This window comes from Falco cherrug, chromosome W (assembly GCF_023634085.1).
Source record: "Falco cherrug isolate bFalChe1 chromosome W, bFalChe1.pri, whole genome shotgun sequence".
In the NCBI taxonomy this organism is placed as follows: Eukaryota; Metazoa; Chordata; class Aves; order Falconiformes; family Falconidae; genus Falco; species Falco cherrug.
The window spans coordinates 4,120,561-4,138,451 of record NC_073719.1 but is presented as its reverse complement, the minus strand read 5'-3'; the positions used below and the strand labels follow the sequence as shown (position 1 = coordinate 4,138,451).

Here is a 17,891-nt window from a genome sequence, read left to right as displayed (position 1 = left end):
AACCCTGGAGCACAAACCAGAATTCTGGATTCAAATTGCCCTGAAATACAGATATTTTCAAATGACAGACTGTCACACAGATCTGACATTTTTGCTTTTGTATATATTGGAATGGTTGAAATCTTTGTTTCTTAATGCAGTTGAATTTTTGGCTTTTCAGAACATTGAACCAAACTTCACAAAGTCAGCACAGCTATTAATTTAAACATTTGTCCTTGATCAGATGCAAAATAAGCACAGAAGTAGAATCATCACAGTCTGACACTTTTCATAGAATCATAGAATGGTTTGGGTTGGAAGGGACCTTTAAAAGTCATCTAGTCCAACCCCCCTGCAGTGAGCAGGGACATCTTCAACTAGATCTTGTTGCTCAGAGCCCCATCCAACCCAGCCTTGAATGTTTCCAGGGATGGGGCATCTACAAACTCTCTGGGCAACCTGTTCCAATGTTTCACCACCCTCACAGTAAAGTTTCTTCCTTATGTCTAGTCTGAATCTACCCTCTTTTAGTTTCAAACCATTACTCCTTGTTTTATCGCTACAAGCCCTACTAAAAAGTTTGTCCCCATCTTTCTTATATAAGCCCCCTTTAAGTATTGAAAGGCTGCAATAAGGTCTCCCATGAGCCTTCTCTTTTCCAGGGTGAACAGCCCCAACTCTCAGCCTTTCCTCATGGGAGAGGTGTTCCATCTCTCTGATCGTTTTTGTGGCCTTCCTCTGGACTCACTCCAACAGGTCCATGTCTTTCCTGTGCTGAGGACCCCACAGCTGGATGCAGTACTCCAGGTGGGGTCTCACCAGAGCAGAGGGGCAGAATCATTTCCCTCAACCTGCTGGCCACATTTCTTTCGATGCACCCCAGGATACAATTGGCCTTCTGGACTGCGAGCGCACATTGCAGGCTCATGTCCAATTTTTCATCCATCAGTACCCCCGAGTCTTTCTCCGCAGGGTTTCTCTCAATGTCTTCATCCCCCAGCCTGTATTGATACCAGGGGTTGCCCCGACCCGGGTGCGGGACCTTGCACTTGGCCTTGTTGAACCTCATGAAGTTCACATGGGGCTACTTCTCAAGCTTGTCCAGGTCTCTCTGGATGGCATCCAGTCCCTCAGGCATGTCAACCACACCACTCAGCTTGGTGTCATCTGCAAACTTACGGAGGGTGCACTCAATCCTGCTTTATGTGTCATTGATGAAGATATTAAACAGTACTAGTCCCAATACGAACCCCTGAGGGACACCACTTGCCACTTGCTGCGGGCATTTCGGGCGAGCGGGAGTCAGATTCAAATACTCACAGAGTTCAAGATCTGATCCGTTTATTGTACAAACCAGGTAGACTTTTATAAGGCATTCTATAAGCGTGCAATAATGTGGTTGGCTATTTTACAAGCGTATAATAATATGATTGGTTAACAATTGTTTACTGGGAAGATTTCTGTTTCTGCTTTCTCTGGCACGTAGGCTCCTTTCTGCGGTTTCCCAGCTCCTCTTATCACGTCCCGTTGGCCTTGCTTTTGAGCAAACATCTGCAATTTGCTCCTTTTTCTTCATCCCACTGTTCTGGCCGTAACCTCGTCTTATTTCTTCAGTATTTTTCCACTTGCTTCAGAGTTCAGTATAATCATTCAATACAGCAAGAGCCCCAACACCTCCCCCTTTCTTTTTAAATACAGCATTAATACTGCGTTCCACACAGCTCTGAAAACATTGTAAAAGGCAAGGCACTAAAAGTAACAAAAGAATAACAAACAACAATATAGACAGACCTTGTTTCAATAAATCCCTCAACCACCCTCAATTCTTGTTGAGGTAAATAAATTGATACATTTAAACGGTAAATCAACTGTTGCAAAAAATACATATTTTTAACAAGTGTAGTATTCCACCAGGTACAGTTATCACTAAAGCCAAAATTCGTGTCATTATACTTCTTATCTAACCAACCCCAATATGATTGATTTATAGCCGTATAGTTTACTCCCAAAGGCTCAAAAGCTAGTTCAAAGCAGAAACGCATTTCTTGTAGGTGACATCTGAAGCACTTTTTTTCCTTTTTTTTTTTCTTTTTTTTTTTCCTTTTTTTTTTCTTTTTTTTTTTTCTTTTTTTTTCTTTCTTTTTTTTTCTTTTTTCTTTCTTTTTTTTTCTTTTTTCTTTCTTTTTTTTCTCTTTTTTTTTCTTTCTTCTTTTTTTTTTTTCTTTTTTTTCTTTCTTTTTTTCTTTTTTCTTTCTTTTTTTTTTTCTTTTTTCTTTTTTTTTTTTTCTCTTTTTTTCTTTTTTTTTTCTTTTTTCTTTTTTTTTTCCTTTTTTTTTTTCCTTTCTTTTTTTTTTTTTTTTTTTTTTTTTTTTTTGGGGGGGGGGGGGGAGGGGTTTGTAATCAAGTCCGTATTTTTCCTTGAGAAGCTTAAGCTGTTCCTCTTGTTTCAGGAGAGTTTCCAACTCTGATTTGTCGAATAGGTCCGTATTTCCCAAATAAATCATACATTTCCTCCGCTGTGATCTTATACGGCAGGTTCCGAATATAAAGGATCCGATTGACCTCTGGGGGCAGCCAGATGTTAGCTCGCTTGGCCGCTTGCACTGCCATGGCGCCGATCGGAGCGGGGGGGGGGGGTGGAGGGGGGGTGCCGCCTTGGAGAGAAACCGCGGCCGGGACGGGGCCTGCCGGGCCGCACGCCGCCGCTCGCCGCTTGTTCCTTTTCAGGACACCAGGGTGGTAATTGCGCGACCATACCCCGTACAGCTCGATACGTGCAAGCCAAAGTCTTTACCCCCTTAGTCCCAACTTGCACAGATTCCCATAAGTCCTCTCCTACTTTCTTCCATGTTTCATTATTATATATATCTTGCGTAGAAGCAAGGTAACCACGGCGGCAACTCCAACATAGCAGATCAACTACTGCCTGCCGTGAGACTGGCGTTTCATTTTTTTTCTGCCAGTTTCATCAAATTGTCTACGATTGCTTTTTCCACCACTGATGCAGTGATTCCCATCCTGCTTAAATTTCCTGACTCACCGGTCAGCCGTGCACGTTCCGCCTTTCTTCGGGCGCCCAGCTCTCACTCCGCTGGCAGCAGGATCCTCGCCGGCTCCGCAGCTTGTAACACGATCCTTAATGAATCTTCCTGACTTTTAACCGATCCTGTCGACCCTCATCGGATCACGTCGGGGGTCACCAGATGCTGCGGGCATTTCGGGCGAGCGGGAGTCAGATTCAAATACTCACAGAGTTCAAGATCTGATCCGTTTATTGTACAAACCAGGTAGACTTTTATAAGGCATTCTATAAGCGTGCAATAATGTGGTTGGCTATTTTACAAGCGTATAATAATATGATTGGTTAACAATTGTTTACTGGGAAGATTTCTGTTTCTGCTTGTTCTGGCATGTAGGCTCCTTTCTGCGGTTTCCCAGCTCCTCTTATCACGTCCCGTTGGCCTTGCTTTTGAGCAAACATCTGCAATTTGCTCCTTTTTCTTCATCCCACTGTTCTGGCCGTAACCTCGTCTTATTTCTTCAGTATTTTTCCACTTGCTTCAGAGTTCAGTATAATCATTCAATACAGCAAGAGCCCCAACAGCCACTGATCTCCATCTGGACGTTGAGCCGTTGACCACTACTCTCTGGATGAGACCATCCAGCCAATTCCTCATCCACCGAACAGTCTACCCATCAAATCCATCTCTCTCCAATTTAGAGAGAAGGATGCTGGGGAAGGCCATGTCAAAGGCCTTACGGAAGTCCAGATAGACAACATCTGTAGCACTTCCCTTGTTCACTGATGTAGTCACTCCATCCTAGAAGGCCACTAGGTCGGGTCAGGCAGGACTTGCCCTTGGTGAAGCCATGCTGGCTGTCTCAAATAAATGTGAAATTTGTAATCTAGTTAAAGAGATTTTTCAAGAATCTTTGTGATGTATCTTCTGTGCTTTCCTTGTTCTATTTGATATTTTAAACCATATGTTTTATTTGTGAATGTGTATCTTAATCAAAAAATGTTATCAGCTGAGTGGCAAAAGTGTTTTATTCAGATTAAAGTAAATACTGTTTTCATTTCTTCAACAAAAAATTCTAATTTGAAAAGTAAGAGAGTCTACATTGGCTGCAGGTATGCTTTTACAAGTGGCAATTTTTCTCCTAAAAAGAGGCTCAAGAATGTCAGTTTATTCCATGACATGCTCAAGTTTTCATAGAGCCCTCCACCAAATGGGAATTGGTGCATAACAATATAATGCAATAGCTTAGGCCTAATTGTCAAAAATTGGATGGAAGCTCCAGAAATTATCAGTACTCATTCCTCATAAATTCGGACCATTCTAAATATGGTATGTTTTTAATGGATTTTTAAAAAGATATCTTGCTTTACCAATCATGACACTAAATATACTGTATATATCAGTCCTGCAAGAATGGCACCATCTGATTTTAAACTTGGAAAATAATTTTGCATTATTCAAGAAAACCTTGTACTGTTGAACTGTTACTGCAGCTGCTAGTGAATAATGTATAAATAAATCCATGTCTATATACAGTACAATGCAAGAAACGTGACTCTTAGGGTAAAACTTAACAGTTGTTCCGGTTGAGATGTATAGAAGAGATAGGCTAGGTGCCAGATACTCATTCATTTCCTCAAAGAAATAATTAGGGGGGGAGGGGGGGGACACCTAATAAATTTTATTTGCTCACACTTTCTTTTCCTTTTTGCTCTTTGTACCAAGGTTCAGCTATAGAACCTGTACAAGAATTATTTGTAGGGTATGATTTCAAGCAGCTGTTAAATAAAATGCAGTAGTAATGACTATCATAAGATCATTTAAAAAATCTGAGTATCTGTCCAATTTTCAAAAAACCTTAAAAATAGAAAATATCTATAAGCAGTTTTTGAACTCTTACACAGATCACAAAATAATACAAAGGTTATAATGTAAGTCAGTTCCTATAAAAAAAAAACACTTCTGGTTCCATTCTGCATACATAGCCCAATCCCCAGGCAACTCAAGTGACTGAAAGATTTCCAAAATGTTCAGCCAACTTTGAATCACACCTATATTATGAATTTCAACCCTTAGATAGTTTTAACAATGAATCTCTAATGTCAACATAACTGACTTAATATAAATTATTGAATAATAAATACAATAATGAATATGTATTGAGTAAATCTGCAAACCAAATGTGAAAATATTGTAGGAAAAAAGATTATTTGAAAAAAACCTGTGTTTGTTTAACACTGACAACTTAGGGAAATAGGATAGGTTAAATCATTTATGAAATATCAGCCACAAATCTAAAAAGCCTAAAGGAAATATTTTAGTACGTAGCTCAGTTTGTACTAAGTACACATGGACTGGTTTAGCATGTGTTAAAGAAGATGAGAGCAAGTAGTCTGAGCTCAGAAATTTTTTTGTTTAAAATAAATGAAACAAAAATAAATGTTGCCGTTTCATATTTCAAAACTAATAGTATCCTTTTACCGTGGAATTTTAAGGCAGATAACAACAGTCATGGAGCTACTGCAGCACATCTGAAGACCACATTGTAAACACTAAAATATACTAAGTCCAGTATTAGCACTAATCAAGAAAAAAATAACTATAAAACATTACTTGCATGACAGGTATGAAAAACATATTCCTGTAGTCTACAATTTGATGCTTCCAGAATTTTTTGGCAGAATATTCTTAGGTAAAATATTGTGCCTTTGAAATTGCTTCAGAGTATTTCAAAACCATCTATAGATTTATCTCTCCAGCCCAGTTCTTATAGTCTCTGCTCAAAACAATTTGTGTATACACGTGTGTATGAGGACTGGAACTAATTTTAGGCCATTATTCTGATTAACTTCTGCCTTCTTTCCTAGGAAGTGTGTAGAGAGCTTTGGTGCCTCAGCAAAAGTAACCGCTGTGTCACCAACAGCATTCCAGCAGCTGAAGGTACTCTTTGCCAAACAGGGAGCATTGAAAAGGGGGTGAGTACATATAATTTATTGTTTAAAGACTACAGGAAGAAAGAACTAGAAAATTAAACTCCTTATGAGAAAGTATAACAGTTCAAAAAGAGTTATATAGTTTAGAATACATTTGCATCTTAATGGAAATGTCCTACAGAATTTATTTAACAACTATTTTATATATGTAATTTAATAAAACATTTATCCTTGCTACAAAATTCTATAGCCTGCATAAAAAAAATCCTGTTACATACTCTCTGTATATTTATTAGTTTTATTATTATTAAAATTTATAGCATTATTCCATAATGGACTGTTAAACTCTGAAAATGTGTAACATAGATCTAGAGCCTGAACTCTGTTTTGTATAGAAGATAAACAAAAAATTAATTCCTTCAGATGTAAGCTGAATCATACAAGCATATAGAAAAAAAGTTGCCTTAATAAATGGGGTTTCTAAAGGCCCATATTTCCCAGTGACCATTCTATTTTGACTTTGAATTATTCCTTTAATATTCAGTTATACTTGCATAACCGTTTAGCTTGAAAGGATTTTGCTATGCAGTCAGATAAGCTTTCCTACCTAACAGTAAAGTATGGAAAGTCAGTGTTGCAATAGATAAGCCTAGTGCTTCTGCATTTGTCTGAACATTTGAATTTGGATTTTAAAACGTTGACTGTATATTAATCAGTAGTTTCAGACAAAATTCTGAAAATGAGGTTTAGATTAAGAAGAATAGTAAGAGTGTTTCTCAATTACGAGGCAAAATCTATACAGATCTTAAAGAGGAGAGAAAAATATTTTAATTATTAATTTAGAGGATACATATTGGGGAAAAAAGTTAATTCCATATACCTCTTTTCAAGATAATACATTTTATGCAGGTTTTTAGGAAGTGAAGAGAACTTACTATATTAAAACAATTTCCAGTATCTCTCCAAGATTTGCTGCATCCATCTGTCCTTAAGATTTACTGCTCCAGATTGGATTTTTTTCCTAACAATGACTATTGTCATCTGTTGTCTGTTCTGACTCTTCCCATGCTAGCTGGAGTAGCTTCAACAAAGATTACACTGCATTTTGACTTGCAATCTGATGTTTAAATAAAAAGAATAAAAGCTTTTGGGCAGCTGTTAGAGTTTATTAATCCTTGCTGACAGCTTAATTCAGGATCCATGGCATAGTGTCATTCTGATGGTTTTTCCATGCTGAGTTTGGAAATGTTGGTAAACCATGTTAAATAAATTAATTGAAGGGATCACTTTAAAAAAATAGAGTTCTTAGACTTAGTCAATGAAAATAGAGAGACCTTCACATTCTACCAAAAATGTTACCTTTAATTAGAGTAATAGAAAATGCTAGGAGCCCTACTCAACAGTCTAGGTTTATTTTGGAACCACCACTCCTTGTCAATGACAAGAAGCAATTTACCTCAATTTATATTTTTTTAAACCGTGAGACTACAGTGAACATGATGAGATGCTTTAAAATGCTATTGCTGTGTCCATTTGCCAGAGGCTTTAATCAGTTTGCTCTCTACAAAATATCTTTTCCAGTCATCAGTATCTTGTTCCATCATTATATTTTAGAGGGTAATGAGAGAAATGGTTTTGTTTCTGTAAACTGCAGCTTCAAAGTTTCCTGTAAATTTATATTTCCTGATAGCAAAAAAATCTGAAAACACAAGTTCTTTCAGAATATGTATTTCTCTTCACCACACGCTAAGGAGAAAATAATAGGCTACAATTCTGTAACACTTTATTATTATTATAACATTTATATTGCAGTCACTCCTAAAGACCACAACCAAATTAGGCCCTATTTTGCTGGGCTCTGTCCAAATATATAATAAATTACGTTCTCTGCTCTAAATGCCTAACAAGATCCCAGAGTACTTTATCATATTTGGAGGGTCAATTTCTGCTTTTAGTTACACTGATGTAAATTTGGTGTAACTATTAGCTCAAAGGAAAATTTGATGCACTGTGCATTAATGTCTTATTGGCAGAGTTGGGAGGGATTTCTATGATTAAAATTGCCTAACACTCTATTATAAAACCTTCTTTCAGTTCCTTATATAAACATGCCAAACTTTAACTCTTTGGGTTGAAATTGTCCACAGTAGATGTCTGCCTATGCCTGAAGGTTTTTAGAGTGTTTTCCATAAATGTTACTCAGCTGTTTTCTGCATAGAGGGAAAGAGAATAGAGTGGGTGTTTGCTACTGACAGAACTTGTACATCTATTCTGTTTTGAAGCTTTAACATGTTCATGCTTTGGTGAAGGGTTTTTCATATCATCCGGGTTCAAAAAGGTGCACTTTTTCCTAATCTTGCAATAATAATTTAAAATATACATGAAGCTTCTCTCTGGTCATTTATACCCAGAGATGTGTTTGTGGAGGTAAACTAACTGATAGATTTAAAAATACTCTGATGAGGAAATAGTGCATATAAAACAAAAAGACAAAATTGATAGGAATGTTTATTTTTGTCTTTGAATTTAAAGTAATAAAAAAGTAACCTTTTCTAGCATCATTGTATAGACTCACGCTAGGGAGGGATGCTAACAAGGGAAAAACTTGCAAAAAAGTGAAAAGTGTGCTGAAAGCACAGTTTAAGTAGCTATATCATGTGGTGACCTAAATTAAAGTTATTACTGGACATTAAGTTTCCTTACAAAATAATTATAGAAGCACTGGTTGAAAATCCATTGTTTAAGATGAGATGGCAGTTTTCCTCACTATTACAGTAATTGCTGTATGAGTTTTGTAAATGCATACTGTTGTAAATCTTAGTTCTGTTAAACAGCTAAAATTCATATAAAAAGTGATCTCAAATATGCCATAATGTAGTAGTTTGGTTTATTGTTAATAATCTGTAGAAGAAAATTCCCAGTCTGCTCACATCAATTCACAGGGTTAAAATTTTGTGCACATTTTAGATGTATTCAAATGCATCACCACTGTCCTAATTGAACTAACTGAAAGTTGCTTCAGTGGAAGAGAATTGACATTTCAGTTCTAAATCTTTCATGAAGGGTTGTTCTTTTAAAATAGCTGTCACCTCCTCTTGTATCTTCATATACTGGTTACTCAGTAGTCCTTACCTCATTATAGCAGATTGGGTTGCTATAGTTCATGGCAGAAGCATATTTCTGTAGTCCCATTAGAAATAATGAAGATTTTGGTAATCTTTAATTACTCTGACAGAGATTCTGTGCATCACTGGCCTCTGGTGAAAGATAAATTTTCACTAAAGTGAGCAGTAAGTCCTCAAATTTAACTTCAGTAGAGAAGAAAAAACAGCATTTAGGGAGCTTTTACAGGGAAATATGGGAATGTAGAAGAAAGAAATGTTTGGATGGCAGGAAATTACAGAGCACAGAGGTTTTATACAGCTTTGGAAAAACAAGGCAGGTGAAATGCACCTGCCTCTTTTATACAATCATAATATAGAGTTTGGGGGGTTAACTTTAATTCTGAGTGTGTTTCATTTATTAACTTTGATTTTGACATGTTTTTAATATTTATAATGTTTTTTAAATTAAATTATTAGCATACATTTTTACTCTTAGAAGCATTTTAATTTCTAGCTTTTTACTTTAGCATTAGATACCTGATCATGTACTCCTGTGGCCTCTCTAACAGAATGCTTTAAGGAGATTATTGTCTTAGATTAATAAAATCATTATCACTTAATTTATCATTATATTTATAAGAAAACAAAAAATTTTAATCTTTCATGTGTAATTCACATAAATACTTCCTTCTCCATCATAATTGCACTGTTAGAGGCATTGCAAAACACTGTGCCATGTGGTTATATCTGTACTACCTAAAAATATTTGAGTTCACTATACGGACTGCATTATGTGTTATGCAGATATTCAGTGATAGTCTGGATTTAAGAGAAGCTCCGTATATATGAAGGTACGTTCCTCTGACAGATGCCTACTTATTGGCATAAACCTCTGAGTTGTAAATTTAGAACTGCAAGAAGGATAAACCTTCCTTTCCACAGTACAACTCCATGAAATCTTGTGTCCTTGTTTTTTTTCTGAAGAAGGGTGTGGTGGGTTGACAGCTAAGCCCCCCCCAGTCACTCGCTCCCCCCCCCCCCCCAAGATGGAAGAGAGAATCAACAGCAAAAGTGAGAAAAACTCATGGGTTGAGATAGAGAGGGTTTAGTAAGTGAAAGGAAAAGAAAGAAAAAACAAACAAGAGATGCAAAGGCAATCACTCACCACCCCGCACCAACAGACTGATGCCCAGCCAGTTTCTGAGCAATGGCTACTTTGGAAATACCCCCAGCTTTATTGGTGAGCATGATGTTATAGGGTATGGGATATCCCTTTGGTCAGTTGAGGTCAGCTGTCCCTGCTGTATCCCCTCCACACCTCTTGCCTACCCCCAGCCTACTCACTGGTGCAACAGAGTGAGAAGCAGAGAAAGCCTTGATGCTGTGCAAGCATTGTTCAGCAGTAGCTAAAACATTGGTGTGTTATATGCACTGGTCACAAACCTAAAACACAGCACTAGACTGGCTGCTATGAGGAAAACTGTCCCAACCAGACCTAGTAGAAAAGGCAATGCTTTTTGATCTTGAGATTTAAAATAGTTTGCTTTACATTAATGCTGTTTTGTTTCTCTAACTGATAGAGGATGAGGTTATAAACCGAAATGTGCTGGATTGTAACAGCTGTTTTAAAACACGTACTGCACATACAGAGAAAAAAGAGGAGGATAAAAATGTTTTGAGAAGAAACAAGTATGAATGTGGCTAGAAAAATAATGCTACAGGTTTCACATTAATGTTAAATGGTAGCATGTGTTTATATGCAAAACTACTTTTTATCTAGGTGCATTTGCTCATGATAAGCTACACATTTTATTATTCATTGTTTTAATGTACGTTCTTGAGAGCTTCACACTTACTCTGACATGTTTGACAGTCTAGAAGTACCTTTTTATTAAAAATGAAATTTCTAATGAAAAAATAATTTATTAATTGTCTTTGACTAACTCTGTACAATCCTTGTTCATATCAAACACCTATTAATTCTTTTTTTTCCTGAGTAATGACTGATGGTTAAATTCTCTTTTCAGTTTCTTTCATAAAAATCCAGAGTAATTCAGGTCATTGTGAGTAGCTGCATTTACTTGTTTACATATATCCCAAATTACCAGGACTGATGCTTTAGGTGAGCCTTAGGTCTCAGGATAAGAGAAAACTTGGCTTTGCTGTACTGATTAGCATAAAGTCAACACTGAGTCTTTTAGTAGTGCTTATGGCTGAACAGGGATATGTCTATCTCTCTGTGTCTTCTGTGTATGTCTCAGTGCTTTTTTTCAAATTCATATGGCTGATTTTGACACAGACATCTGGGTTTCTTTTTGGAAAGGATCAATACTGTGTCTATTATGGGAATTCAAGGGAGTTAAACAGCAGATATCCACCTTTTAGAAGTGAAACATGCAGATTCAGGTCACAGTAAACCTGAGGCCATGCTCTACTCTGTCACTTAAGCCAGTAACAGCAAGAAAGGCTTATCTAATTGAGCTACCAGATTCTCAGTAATGCAATAGACACCAGAATGTGGAACAAACTATGGGCTCCAGGTTTATTTCTGAATGATTTAAAAAAGGTTTCTAAGGAAATTATAAACTTATTTTAACAATTAGCTATTGTGTGAATTGTCTGTCATTTTGTATGTCCAATATAAATAACAATATTGCAAAGGTTCAGTGTTTGCATGAATAAAGTACACATGTTCATTCTGTCCCTGAACAAATGGCTAGTCACTATTATATAGTGATTTTCTGTACCATGTCTAATGCCGTGGTGCTACTTTTATTATGTCTGTAGGGTTAGTATAAATTAAGTACTGCAACAAATTCTTCTTCCATTGTAACCTAGTTCAGATTTTTTTTTAAAATGTTAAGGGAATATTTTCTTAAAAATATTATTGGAGGGAATTTTTCATTTTGTGTAATGAAGCCCCTACATGAATCCTAAGTGGAGGGTGTTTTACTAAACTAATCTTAGAAATGCATCTTAGTGTTTAAAAAGTCTGTAAGCTATTTGCAGTTCCTTTAATATTAATCATTAAGGAGGATGTATGAAGAAACAAAAATATTTATTTTAAGCTTGCTTTAACTTATGGTCTGTGATAGGGACCTATGATTCAGGATTTAGCGAAGACAAAAAATCACACACACCATCACCAATGTCTAAACATGGCTAGAAAATGTAAAATATTAGTCTTGTTATCTATACAGAGAATGCTAATGCCTATAATTGCCATTGCCTGACCCTTATATTTTTCTGTCCTGATAACTCTATGTCGGCCTGGAAGCTAATTTTGTGGGTTTTTTTGTGAAATCTTTCAGTGGTGTTATCAGGGAGAGTGCGTACCTTTTGGCACTTGGCCCCAGAGCATAGATGGAAGCTGGGGTTTATGGTCATTATGGGGAGAGTGCAGCAGGACCTGCGGGGGAGGAGTCTCCTCATCTATAAGACACTGTGACAGTCCAGCGTAAGTAGCTAAAGTAAGCCGGAGCCAACAAAAAGACACACTTAAAAATTATTCAAAACTATGGTTACACATGTTATCTGTAAAATTGTTTTGCTAGTTTGGCAACATTTGTCTTCAAAATAGCAGACAGAAACAGTTTACAGTTTAGCAGGAGCAGCTCACGAGGCATACTTTTAACGTTTCTTAATGTATCTGTTATGTATGTACTGTAAAGATAACTGGATTTATATTTAGCAGTAACGAGAACAGTTTTCTTTCTGCAACTTACTGTTCATGCAAATATATTTAAATTATGCCTTAGATTTTCTTCTTAAGACATTATCTCTGATGCTTGTCTAGGATATAAAGTAACTTGCCAGTTATTAAAAAAATAACTCAATATTTCTAAGATTTTGCATACAACTGCTTACATATAAACCATAATTTGTATTATCATGTTACATACAATATATTTATATGCTATCACATCCAACACTTAGTTGTGACTTCCCACTGACTCTTAAAAGAATTCAGCAACTTCTCTCCCCAACACTACTTCCTATTGGCCCATCTACTCTCTCTCAAGAGGGGCCAGCTTCTCTACTACAGCTTGGGCTGTTGTGTGTATCTGTACTGGTCCTTTCATCTCTCTGCTTCCCAATGTCCTGAGCACTGTTCCAGAGAAGATCTGTCAGGTAAGTGCTCTTCTCTCTGTCACTAGTGCTTCTCAGATGAGGAATGCTTACTTCTTTCCATTACTGTTCTTTGCTGAATGAATCACTGTTTTTTTTCTGTTGCTGCTTGCCCTGTTCTGGTTACTTCATCACAGCTCTAGGTCTTAGTGGAAGGATGGTTTTATTACTCCATACCTTGTTCTTGTCACATCCCATAATCTCTATTTTCATCACCATTATTAGTTTTTAAAACCACTTTTTCTTGAAAACATGAAGCTTTTTTGCTTATTTCATGAAAATCCATTCTGTGAGTTTTGTCACTCCGTTCTTATCTTCTCCTCTCTGCACACTTCAGTTCTTTGTTGCTTGTACCCATGTTTTGTAAGCTAGGCTGTACTTCAAGTTTCTACTGCGCTCTGCAAGAGACACCATGACGCTACATTACTGCTGTTTAAGGTGGTCTGTTCACCTCCTATCATTAGCAATAACTGTCAATCAAATCTAGCAAATATCACTACTTACTGAATGAATTCAAAAGAAAAAAATATCCATATGCATTGATAGCAATTCAGATTATGTTACTGAGAGAATAATAAATTAAATACATTATTTTTTTCACAGAAGTATGTAAAAATGATAGTTAAATGTTAGTTTGGAACATGAGTAATTTCCTAATATTTTTTTAACAACTCCTGTCACCATGTATATCAGTTGGTACACTGAAAGATGATTAAATTTTAAATGTTTAACAGTGCAGCAAGCAAATGCACTCTTTGTTTAAATTTTCTTTTGTATGTGTCTGCATTAGGAAAAAATTCCCTTTCGTTCATTAATTAACTTTAGTTTCTAGAATAGCGTTGCCTGGTTAAATATCTGTAATGTGAAAAATAGTATTGATTTTCTTTTTAGGTAATTGTAAATTCTTTTATTTCTTTATTATAAATCAAACACCACATTTTTTTCTATTCTGATTTTAAGATATGAGCCAAAGATCTGATGTCTGATTAGTCTTCTATTTAAGTCAATGTTAATTCAGTATTTGACCTCTGTGGAAGACAGATAAGGTTCTTGAACAATTTGAGAAGAGCTAGTGTCTTAATATACTAATAGAAACCTGTTTCCTCAGTTTTAATACTATTTAATTCAAATCAGATTCTTGAACTAGAAAATGCAGTCTTTGCTCTTGGCTCCAGTATTTAGCAGACAATATTTCTTCATTTTGTTATATTTTCATGTGTAATATGAGAAGATTAAAAAAAAAGTATGTAGGTTGTTTTACACATTGCTCATTTGTCGCGACGGAGGGAAGACACAGTCACTCAATATGAGAGATCAGCAGACTTCGTTTATTGTCCCTTACAGTCACCTTTTATGCCTTGTTATAATTAGCTCATACATATTACAAAAGTTAAGCTCATTATTGGTTAGTTGCCTAAATACCAAGCCCGCCCCTAGTTTCTCTTCTGTAGTTTTCTGTTCCCACCTGCAACATTCTTTTCCCACCGAAATCTTCCTGTTATTGTGTAACAAGGACAGCCAAAGACAGTGTATTTTGCTTTACTTCAGATAAGCTGAGAGCGATGTGCATTTTTGTCCAGCCAGCTGGACTATGTCTATGTGACCCTTTTCAGCTAGCCAGTTATCCACACTCATTCTAGTTTTACAAAGCAAGCAAATATTAAAAACAATGCCTTTTTAAGATGTTCAAAATACAGTTAAACTGTATTCCTTGGGATCTATGCAAACTAGATAAATACTATATGTGTGAAGATTTTCAAGTACCCGGTATTGTTTTGTCTGCTCCAATTCATGTCAATGCTACAATTATTAAATAAAATACTTTAAAAATATCACCTTAAAACTTCTACGTACTTTTAAAATTTTGTTATATAAAATTTTATATGTTAATTTATATTTATAAATTTATAATTTTATATAATATATAATTCTATCTCATGGACTTGTATTTATACTAATAATACATAAATATATATAATGAACTTGTTTTTATACTAATACATATACTACCACATAAAACATGTTTTTCCAGGCCTTCAGGTGGAGGCAAATATTGTCTTGGAGAAAGGAAGCGGTATCGCTCCTGTAATACTAATGTAAGTAAATTTTGTTCCATTGTAAGAGTACAATCTCAACTTGTCTGTTTTTCATTTCAGCAGCAATGGATGCATTTTTTTCCTCGTTCAGAAAAGCTTTGAATTCTGTTTTAGGTGAATAAGGAACATTCCACATCAGACAAAAAGTCTGGCTAGCCCAGTGTCTTGTCTCCCAGCAGTGGCAAATAACAGGTGCTTAAGGAAAAATTATTAACTTCTGGCTGCCAAGGCATGACTTTTCCATGAATATGTACTGTATGAGTTTCCAGAAGCTGGGTGTGAAAAGATTTCTTGAGCTCCACATCATATCTGTACCATGTTGCTTAACTGCCACAAATGGAAGTATCCTCCATGAATCCACTTTTAAACCCTCTTACCCTTTTTATACCTTTATAACTTCCAGTGCTAATGTGTTGCACAATCCTCTTATACATTCTGTTAAAATGTATTTCTTCTGGTGTTTTAAACCTGCTGCTTTGCCATCAGATATCCACTGTTTCTTGTGTTACCAGAATGATTATGCAGTTTCATTTTAGAGCTGAGCCCATCAAATAATGAAGTACCACTGAGGGGGTGGGCGACGCATTAAGGGGTAAGGGTCTGACCTGTGGCGGGGGGGAAGACAGCCCTTCCACTGAGTCAAGAGGGTCGAGGTTTGGAAAGAATCCCCTTGCTTTCTAAACTCCTTCCCAGAGAGGAGTCTAGGTGTGGCTGGATCCAATCCTAGTCTCAGACTTGGTCAACGGGTTTATATCTAAAGGATTATATATGTACAGCCACTCATCATAGTCAATATTTGCCTGTCAGAGCCAAGGACTTTCACTGAAACAGTTTTGCAAAGTTGATAAAAATAGATGATTTATTAAGGCAACAGATATAACAAATTCAGAATTGCCGTTGATGAATGCACTTACTGCAACAATCGAGTTTGAGTTAAGAGTTCAGCGCTTTAGATAGCGATACATTACCGAGTAACATCCAATGCAGTCAGGGGCGCAAGTCTTACCAAAGAGGCGTCCCTGCTTGGGGAGGAGAGGTCCAGGCCCATCGACCCCTACAGTGGTTGGGGTTCTCACCCTCAAAACAGAGGATTCTAAATGCCAGATTTATACTCACGGCAAGGTGGGACTAAGCCAATCTTGTGCCGATTGGCCCTTAGAGGTCAGTGGGGCCCGATGGTTCAGCATAGGGCAGGGTATTTGGTACAGATGTAAGGGGATCTTCCTGGCTTTTGTTGAAGCAAAACCAGGCTATGAGGCCTCCGCCCCACCCTGGGTGTCACTCAGTCAGGTTCATTGTTAGACCCGTTTACTGTTAGAAGCCGCTTTGAGTCGATTACTGCCCTCAGGGACCAGAGGCATTGGTTATCACCGCCATTGGTGGGTCTTAGTTACCGAAAATGGGGGGGGGGGGGGGGGGGGGTAGCGGGGAATGAAAGCACACCACCACAGTGGGTCAGTGTATAAATGTCTAAAATTAAATTATGAACCAAAATTACAACTTCAAGTAAAAATTGTACCAGAAAAAAGTTCACACCAATAAAGAATTTCACTAGTAAGTTTCCAAGTCAGTAGCAGTACAAACATAAATAGGCTTCCATATTATTTTAGCTTCAAATTTGTCTTAATTTTCTTCTTAAATCAATACAGTTCATAACAGCGGGAGAGTCTGTGTACCTAATGGTGGTGTTTCACCTGTTTATCTTTTGATATGTTCAGAAAAAAATACAGTAGTTAATATGCTGGTTCTGGTTTTTACTAACTACGCATGCTCCTCAGGCGGAGTTTTGCCCTCTTTTGGGGGGCTATTTGAGTTGGAGGTCACGATCTCCCATTACCACAATTACCTTAGTCCTTACTTTCAACTAATTTTCTGTGGGTTGCAACACCTTATCAGCTTGTCTCCTCATGCAGCCAAAACTTTCTCACTTGGAGGCTTCTTTCTGCATAATTTAGATAATAGTGTTCTTATCATTATCTGTTCTTTGTTTCCCAAGGTTGACTCCCTTGATTAGAAGTCCTTTCAGTCATCAATTTTGATGACTTGAGAAGGGTGGGTCAGCTTGACCTAAACTTTGTGCACAGATTTGTTTAACATATAGTTAAACACTAAATCAGAGTTCAATAATTCAGGAGTTTAGAAAACATTCCTTGATAAAACTTTGTTTTTATGATTGTTATTAAATATCATAAGTATTAGTTCTGCAAACTTCTCTGTGGAGGTTATCCTCATTGTTAGGAAGTATTTCAAATTTCAAAATTAAAAATTACTTTCCTACTGCTTATGACAGCTGTTCTGTTAGTACAGCCAAGAAGTGCATTAGGCCTTGGGGCACAGTGTTGTGAGAGAAACTGAAGCTGAGCTGCGTGTCCAGTATGAGCTGCAAAACTTTTCCAGTCATACAACCTTCCAAATTAGTGTACCATTCTCAAATTTTGACCATCTTATTTTTTTCCATAGATGTGTATCTTTGTGATTGGCTGTCTTCATGCAATTTTAATTTGAATGGATCCAGTTTACCAGATGATATGCTGTAATTAATTTACTTTCATCTTAATTTTCACTGAGATGGTCTTTTTGTAATTGGAAAATTTCATAAGCAAGAATTTTGTTTATAGTTCCAATTCACAA

General features: G+C 36.7%; 1 protein-coding gene across 5 annotated transcripts in view; it reads left to right on the top strand.

Moving 5' to 3' along the window:
• The window catches only part of LOC102057777 (A disintegrin and metalloproteinase with thrombospondin motifs 6), a 155,247-nt gene that overhangs the window by 80,566 nt on the left and 56,790 nt on the right, over positions 1–17,891 (top strand). For all 5 annotated transcript variants that reach the window (XR_008730091.1, XM_055698088.1, XM_055698089.1 and 2 more), the window contains 3 exons: positions 5,867–5,974; positions 12,348–12,493; positions 15,197–15,260. Coding sequence is in view for 4 of the 5 variants with exons in the window: in XM_055698088.1 (XP_055554063.1) it covers positions 5,867–5,974; positions 12,348–12,493; positions 15,197–15,260 (318 nt within the window). In the remaining variant the exon portion in view is untranslated. The remainder of the gene's footprint in view (positions 1–5,866; positions 5,975–12,347; positions 12,494–15,196; positions 15,261–17,891) is intronic.